Genomic DNA, 8,928 nt, shown 5'->3' with positions numbered 1-8,928 from the left:
ATAAGAATCTTGATCTAACTCTCAACACTTTACATTTATCATTATCGGATAACAAGTCTAATCCTATACAGAGAATGTAAGAAAAAGTATGTTTCTTATAAAAATACGGCTTGCAATGAGACAAGGAAAAAAGCACGGCTTGAATTAAATCTAGTCCAACAGATTTGAGCCTGAAGAACAAGAATAAATTGCATACAAACCTTTACTTTGTCTGGCCTAATGATTGCACTGTGAAGAGGAGCGCAATTAAAGTAACGTACTCCTTTCGCCCTGCAACATGACCAAGAGAAATTCTAACTAATGGCATATGGGCAACATAGCATGACAATCTGTTAAGAGAGTGAGGCACTTCATCAAAAATCCAAAAGGCAAGTAAGCAGTAGCAGGTATTCGCTGAGCTTAAAAAGTAGAGTCCCAACACAAGAAAGGATTACACTTCAAACTTGGAAATAACTCCAAAATGAGTGATGACTTAGTTATACAAGAAAATGAAGCCCAAGTAGCGGACAGTCGGACACAAATCTCAGAATGGTACAAGGTTGTACCTCCAAAGTTTCAGACAAAATAAGAGCACTTCAGAATAATCAAATCTAATTGCTTAATAACAAATCATGCTACTGAGGTTATCCTACTTTCTCCAGGCTTCAAACCAGCGAAATCACAGTAATCGAAGTAATTAAGCATTTGAGGTTCTCCCCGAGCTTGCCTCCAAGTTCTTAGGTTATTAAGGATGGCTTATATATATACTAGTGGTTGTGGTTCTCAAAGTTTATTAGATTGTTACACAGTTCATCCATAATGACCTAAAGTTCTGCATTTTAATCCCAAAGATCTTCCATTTCCCTTCTTTTTTTTCATATATATTTTTTATGGTTATCGATCTTGGCTATTAAGTTGTTGAGCCCAAATCATAAGCTATTGTGACATTAATATATATATGAATGTTATCCAGATTGTTGATGATATATCAACTCACAGCAATTATTGAAAAAGTGTACTAGAAGTATACATGGAAAACACCTAACTAGAAATAGAAGAGCGAGTGAGAAAGTCAGAAAAAGAAATATGCAAAGGATGGACATAAGCCGAAATCCAACAATACAAAAGATGATAGGGCAAAGAAAGGATCTCTTCCAAGGTAGCTACATATAGTTATAATTTTTTTTTTTTTATTATTATTAAATTAACTCTATGAATTTACTTTTAATATTTATATGGATAACTCTTCATGCATTTCTATAATCTAAATGAATTTGTATCTAGTTATTCCAAAACAACCGTCGGCAAGAGTACGTCTAAATTTTTTCTTTCAAACACCTTCTTCTTTTATGTGCGGGCAAGCACTATGAACAACATACAATATAATTTCGATAGGATGTTGTAGGAAATCACAAATAATATTACAGATATCAAACTGAAGATGAACAATGGAAAAAAATAATAATAATTATCCAAGAACAACCACAGAAATGAGCATTAAGTGCCAACTTACATGCCATCATGTTTTTCCAACGGTTCATCATATTGAATTACAACCCAGAAACCAGGTGCCAGAGGTTCTGCCTGACCAAGGAATTTTACAACACCTCTTTTTGCCCCCAGTTCAACTTCACATCTATCTCCTACCTTAATTGTAAAAATAGAAAATGAAGACAGAGAGAAAATAAGTTCAAATTTGAATGGACCATTCATGTACCGTGTATATCAATTTGTTATTGGGACAATTTATAAATTAAGTTTTACTTGTCGCTTATTCCATTTGGTGATGTCCCACAATAACTACAAACAAGAATATGTTTTCCCTATATTATCCTAATATCTTTAGTGAGAATATAAAAAAGCACCAAAACAGGAGTAGTAGTTTTGGAAAGGGCCTTTTACGGACATAGCAAAAGTAATAAATGATGTCCCTTAAAAGTTGTAAGTATGAAGCGGGACAAATAAAATGGGATGTTGGGTGTATTAATTATGGATGCACATACACACGAAAAGACAAAATCATTCATGTAAGTTGATCCTTCAAATGCAATGTGTTTTGTCATTTGCCTATCCCCCAAAGCTTAGTAGGTCCACCATAATTAACGATAGGATCAATGTGTCAAAAAGATTAGCTAATTTCTTTTGCTCTGTATTTAGAGATGCCAAAAATATGACTGATTATCTTTTTCAGAAGTGCTGAATAACGCTTGAAAAAAAATGGAGCATTCTCCTGATTTTATATAATAACCATCATAGGAAGAAAACATATTCTAGTGGAATTCTCGATGCATTTTTTTCCAAGAAAAAAAAAAAACCCAAAACAAGATGCTAATGACCATACAATGGAAACACATAAGATAAAATTAATAAGCAGTGATTTATTTCCATTCTTTTTTCTTATCATTTTTAAGTTTCTCCTATTTTCTCATCCATAAAGCTAACTTCATTGACGTGCAACTTCACTTAAGCTAATGCAAGTTTACACTAATGGACAAAGCTTTCATCATTATAATTTAGTGGTTACGGAATAGCTAGACGCACAAAGACAATTAACTAACCTTGATATTGGCACAAAGATCTTCCATATAGTTGTCGGGTATCTGTAAATTAATGCCGAGTTAATGGAAATAACAACTAAACAATGCTTATAGAAAACCAAATTTCGCTGAATAGAGAGCCTTTAACACAACTTACAAAACCAGGGAATGGTCCCTTACCACCAGAATAACGAATAACAGCGCAGGAGCTTACCTTTTTCCCAAGAGCTGATGGATTTTGAGAGGCCAATTTTTCCTTAAATTTTCTAAAAGTGCCTGAAAGACGCAATAAAAAAAATAAATAACAATATATGAAATTTAAATTACTTGAATCAATTACGTGTTTTCAATTTGGAACAGTTATGGTAACATTTCCCTTGACACATCATATATATATATATATATATATAAAAGCCGAGTTTTTCCTTAGAATGGTATAGAATAGTGACACGTGGCATGAACCCATACTTTTTAGTGACTAAACCGGTCCTTTAAATACTGAACCGGTTTTTTGAATAAAATTGAACCGGTCTATTTAATCTCTCCCTTTTTCTCTCTCTATTAATGATACAAATAGTCTCTCTCTCAATTAATGATATAAGTATGATTTTTTAGATTTTTATATTTTTGGTTGAAATCTAAATATAACCGGTTTATTTGATCTCTCTCTCTCTCTATTAATGATATAAGTAGCATCTCTCTCTCAATTAATAATATAAGTATGACTCTTTGGTATTTTTATATTTTTGGTTGAAATCTAAATATGTTTCCATTTTGTTTGTGAATGTTTATGAGATTTTTTTTTTTCGTTCATTTGTTTTTTCAAATGTTCAGAATTATATATGATTGAAATATAATAGGTATCACACCAACATTAAAAAAAAATTCCTACTAATTTTCTATTTTATATTTTGATAATCAAAATCGTGGTTTTCTTATTGCTGTTTTTCTTCTTCATACTTATTTTCATTCTAAACTACACCTATGAGAACAAATATTTTAACATGTTTTAATTTATATGAATTAAACTAAAAATAAGGGTCTTATGTATTAATTCATTTTCTTTTAAATAAAATTGAACTGGTCTATTTAATCTCTCCCTCTCTTTCTATCTATTAATGATACAAATAGTCTCTCTCTTGATTGAAATATAATAGGTATCACACCAACATTAAAAAAAATTCCTACTAATTTTCTATTTTATATTTTGATAATCAAAATCGTGGTTTTCTTATTCCTATTTTTCTTCTTCATACTTATTTTCATTCTAAACTAAACCTATGAGAACAAATATTTTAACATGTTTTAATTTATATGAATTAAACTAAAAATAAGGGTCTTATGTATTAATTCATTTTCTTTTAAATAAAATTGAACCGGTCTATTTAATCTCTCACTCTCTCTCTCTCTCTATTAATGATACAAATAGTCTCTCTCTCAATTAATGATATAAGTATGACTTTTTGGTATTTTTATATTTTTTGTTGTAATCTAAATATAACCGGTCTATTTAATCTCTCTCTCTCACTCTCTCTCTCTATTAATGATACAAGTAGTCTCTCTCTCTCAATTAATGATATAAGTATGACTCTTTGGTATTTTTATATTTTTGGTTGAAATCTAAATATGTTTCCATTTTGTTTGTGAATGTTTATGAGATTTTTTTTTTCTTCATTCATTTGTTTTTTCGAATGTTCAGAATTATATATGATTGAAATATAATAGGTATCACACCAACATTAAAAAAAATTCTTACTAATTTTCTATTTTATATTTTGATAATCAAAATCGTGGTTTTCTTATTTCTATTTTTCTTCTTCATACTTATTTTCATTCTAAACTACACATATGAGAACAAATATTTTAACATATTTTAATTTATATGAATTAAACTAAAAATAAGGGTCTTATGTATTAATTCATTTTATTTTAAATAAAATTGAACCGGTCTATTTAATCTCTCCCTCTCTCTCTCTCTCTATTAATGATACAAATAGTCTCTTTCTTAATTAATGATACATGTATGACTTTTTGGTATTTTTATATTTTTTGTTGTATTCTAAATATAACCGATCTATTTAATCTCTCTCTCTCTCTCTATTAATGATACAAGTAGCCTCTCTCTCTCAATTAATGATATAAGTATGACTCTTTGGTATTTTTATATTTTTGGTTGAAATCTAAATATGGTTCCATTTTGTTTGTGAATGTTTATGAGATTTTTTTTTTTTTTTTTTTTTTCGTTCATTTGTTTTTTCGAATGTTCAGAATTATATATGATTGAAATATAATAGGTATCACACCAACATTAAAAAAAATTCCTACTAATTTTCTATTTTATATTTTGATAATCAAAATCTTGGTTTTCTTATTGCTATTTTTCTTCTTCATACTTATTTTCATTCTAAACTACACCTATGAGAACAAATGTTTTAACATGTTTTAATTTATATGAATTAAACTAAAAATAAGAGTCTTATGTATTAATTCATTTAAATGTTTTATATATCATATAAATGGTGCATTTAATATCACTAATTAACTATCTTATATTGAATAAAAAATGAATAGAAACGTCAATTTTTTTTGTCATTAAATCATCACTAATTTCTACCCCTTTCTCTTCCTTTAAGTAAAATCTTTTACTCTAACACCGCTTCCCCTCCCACTGAATGTCTGTTATAAACTAAACCTCAAAGAGTCAAATGTCAATTTTTTTTTTTTTTTATTTGGGAAATGTCAAAAGTCACTCCAATATTTCTCACTTTCTCAAATAAATATATGGAGAAGTAATAGTTTGTGGCTATGCAAAACTGCAATGTTGTTTACATTATCGGAGAGTGATGCTCAAAGCAAAGAGAGCAAAGTTTTTGCTATTGTTGGAACCTTTTTGTTTGTAATATTGCTATAGCTTTTTTTTTTTTTTTTTTTTTAATTTGCCTTTCAAGTTTGTCGGGGTTGTGTTCAACAGAATTGTAAATAATATGTTTGTATTTATTTTATGTGCTTATGTTTTTCTGATTTGATTTTCTATCCTTATTTTTGCATTGATAATTTATATTTTTTTTATTTTTTTTGTTGTTTTGAGTACAAGGTATGATGATTTTTTAATTTACATTGTTCACTGATTTTTTTTTCCCTGTATAATGCATATTGTTAACGTGCTTAATTGATAGACAATATTGATTTTCAAGGTTTCATATGAACCGGAAAAGTATATGGAAAAGAAAACTCTAATTTATTCTTTATTTTTTTATGTAATTAATATATTATTTTTCATTCATATTGCTTATTTTATCTTTTGTAAATTTTACACTAAATTCAAGAAAATGAAGGTGAGAGAGAGTTTCCTATGGTTGTTTTTTGTACAAGGTATGATATTTTTTAGAGTATTATGTTTATTGAGTAGTTTTTTATTACTTTGTGTAATACAAAAAAGATAATACTATTATATGGACAGAAATTTCCTACAAACCGGTTTGTAGGAAATTTCTTACAATTCACATATAAGATTGACATGTGTCATTTGGCATGTGAGAAACATATGTTATTTAAATAGCATGTACAAACATAGCATTAATAAAAAAAACATGTGCTTCTCACATGTTTAAAGGATATGTGTCTTTTTTAATTGTGAGTCGTAGAAAATTTCCTATAAACCAGTTTATAAGAAATTTTTGTCCCTATTATATTATATTGTGTTTTTCAATTTTCATTTTTTATCTATATTTTCTATGCTTCTCTTCTTCCATTTTATTATTATTATTATTATTATCATAAAACTAAATTATAAGGAAGAATCCCGTGCATAGCACGGGTTACAAGCTAGTACTATTTAAACTCCACATTTCCCTGATATGTTATGATGCAACTTTGATTATAAACAAAAACAAAATATTGAAGATAAGATCCAAAAAAAAAAAAAAAAAGGAAAGAGGGAAAGGTCTTATCAAGAAAACAAGCAAAAGTAGGCCCTTCATAACATCCTAGACCATGAATAAAAAGATAAACGTCAGAGAACTCTTCTCGCCATGGCAGACACACTTAATACTCCTGTATAACATGTAAACGTTACAAGTGCCGACCCATTTTATGTTGGGACCTCTTGTCATGCTAAATTATGCCAAACAGACAAAACCTCGAAGCAATGTTCATGAAGATGAGTTAGCTTCTTCATCCAACAACAACAAAAAAAAAAAAAAAAATATGAGTTAGCTTGCGCTCTGCAACAGCCAGAAGGCACAAAATCCAACAGAGACATATACATTCGTGTACTGGGCTAATTTGCGGTTTGACACTAACACGGCCTGTCGTTCAACAGCTTTAATCAAACTAGCAACACTAAACAAGAACAGAAGAAAGAAAAACGAGGAAGGAAGGCGAATTGGGCTTACCCATCAAGCGGAGAACAGAAACCGAGCGGCCTCGAATCGTCGGTCAAAACCGAAACCTTGGTGTTGGTATCGTCGTAGAGCTCGAGGCACATTGAATTCAGAGAAGTCCCACATTTTCTCCAGAGCTTTTCTTTCGCCGATTCCACTGTCGTCTAAGAGGGACAAGGCAGAGAGAATATTAGAGACCCAGAAAAATGCGAGCTTTGTTTGATTGGCTGGTGGGTTTACCTGGAGCGAGAAGCGTAGCTCGGCGGAGAAGCTCTTGAGGTTGGAATGGGTTACGCGCAAGAGCACCGACTCGTCCCCTTGGATCTGTAACACAGAAGCCATCAAAACCTGTTCAACAAACCTTTCTTTGAGTCCCTTCCTCTTCTCTTCTACACAACGGGGTGTCGTTTTAAGGCACAGCTCAACCTTTGCAGCGGCAATTGCGGATCCTCTTTTTCTTTCGATTCGGTAATTGCAGATCCTTTGATCTGCTGTTGCTGTGAGTCTGTGACTGTGACTGTGAGTGCGCGTGTGGATGCGTTTTTTTTTTTCCGGCCAAAGAAGTCCGAGCAGCGAAGCATCGGATGCTTCATTAACGGACATGGGGTAATGATGATGAGGCTGACAGAGAAGTGCGCTTAGGTGGCTGAACCCTGAAAATTCGAGATTTAATAAAAGCCCATGTCTCATCAGCGGGGAGTCAACCTGCCAATCATTATTGAAAGTGTACTTAAATACTGTTTACGTAAGGAGAAATGATGTCCCTTGAAAACCGAAACAATCTCATCTAACTCTGTAACAGAGAAGTGCGCCTGTGGCCTCGTTCACTAACCTCTTTCCCCTCTCCTCCAATCATTCTTTCCTGTTTGTGCGAAAAGTGTGAAGTCTGCAAAAAAAAAATTCAACATTTATTTTGTATTCCCATTTTACCCCAATCTTTGAATATAAAAAACGAAAAGAAAAAAAAAAAAAAAGGAATAAACTAAAAGGTTAGGGGTAAAATGGGAATAGAAATAAATGTTGGCTTCTTCAGGAAGCCAACATTTTATCTTATTCCCATTTTACCCTCAACCTTTTAATATAAAGAACAAAAACAAGAGAATAAACTGAAATGTTGGGGGTAAAATGAGAATAAAGTAAAATGTTGGCCAACCATTCAGTAGTCTGATCATCTGTATCGACGCAAGCAGAAAAAAATGAGTGGAGGAGAGGGGAGGGAGGGGGGAAGGGGTTTAGTGAACAGGGCCTACAACGGCCTATAAATAGCAGAACCAAGGTATTAAGTTTTTTTTGGGAGACTTTTTTTGATCTCTTTCTCTCTCTCACACAAGCGTTTGTCTAACTTGGAAGTCGGAGGAGAACCACTGGAGGAGTCCACAGTGTGTTCTTGTATTTTGTAGGTCACTCGAAAGTATCTTTCAACACCAGCTTCCACGTCACCGGTCGGAATCTCCAACAACAGACATATCAAAATTTTCCATGCGTAGCGACTGCCGAGCTCACACCCACAAATAAATAATTATTGCATTAATCAACGGTCTCGTTTAAACATAAAGAGAACAAACAAAGCAACCCTTTATTACAGAAACAAAACAGCAGCACGTAAACCCTAAACAAAACAGAAAGAGAACAAACAAAGCAACTCTTTCTCCTCCCTATTCGCAGCCGTCACCCCCAACGCCCGCTCTCTCTTTCTCTCTCTCTCTCTGCGGCACTCCGTCTTTCCGTTCGGCCGTCTTCTCCGGTGCCGTCTCAACCGCCCGCATCTCTCTCTCTCGTTCGTTCTTAACCGCCGGTAAACTCTCTCTCCGGCCAGCTACCGTCCTACCCCACACTAGAGCAACCATGCAATGTCCCACACTTCCCATACCTGACCTTCTTCCTAACCAAATACCTGCTAAAGAAGCCCTGCACACTCTCGAGGAGTTTAATTGCGGTGAACCTCCGCCTATGTCGTCTAATCTTCCTGAGGAGCTTCTTCGCTCTGCAAATGATACTGGATATGTGAGTTTTTATTTTCTTTTTTCTTT

General features: G+C 32.5%; 1 protein-coding gene across 1 annotated transcript; it reads right to left on the bottom strand.

The window, feature by feature from the left end:
* LOC133872588 (tubulin-folding cofactor B-like) lies at nucleotides 1–7,731 on the bottom strand. Its single transcript, XM_062310145.1, has 7 exons — nucleotides 7,139–7,731; nucleotides 6,911–7,062; nucleotides 6,819–6,823; nucleotides 2,731–2,792; nucleotides 2,538–2,579; nucleotides 1,493–1,626; nucleotides 1–270 (listed from the first exon to the last, which is right to left on the bottom strand). Exons 1-7 carry the CDS (start codon nucleotides 7,586–7,588, stop codon nucleotides 96–98), a joined length of 1,020 nt encoding a protein of 339 aa, XP_062166129.1. The 5' UTR covers nucleotides 7,589–7,731; the 3' UTR covers nucleotides 1–95.
* Between the last annotated feature and the right edge of the window lie 1,197 nt (nucleotides 7,732–8,928).

Source organism: Alnus glutinosa, chromosome 7 (assembly GCF_958979055.1).
Source record: "Alnus glutinosa chromosome 7, dhAlnGlut1.1, whole genome shotgun sequence".
Lineage (NCBI taxonomy): Eukaryota > Viridiplantae > Streptophyta > Magnoliopsida > Fagales > Betulaceae > Alnus > Alnus glutinosa.
This window is presented reverse-complemented; position numbering and strand designations above follow the sequence as displayed.

Excerpts from the sequence above, each read along its gene's own strand:
- LOC133872588 (XM_062310145.1), bottom strand. The coding sequence starts at position 7,588 with ATGAGACATGGGCTTTTATTAAATCTCGAATTTTCAGGGTTCAGCCAC. Across the intron at positions 1,627-2,537 it reads ATCTTTGTGCCAATATCAAG|GTAGGAGATAGATGTGAAGT; the intron begins GTTAGTTAATTG and ends TTTACAATTAAG. Across the intron at positions 271-1,492 it reads TTGGAAAAACATGATGGCAT|GGCGAAAGGAGTACGTTACT; the intron begins GTAAGTTGGCAC and ends GTCATGTTGCAG.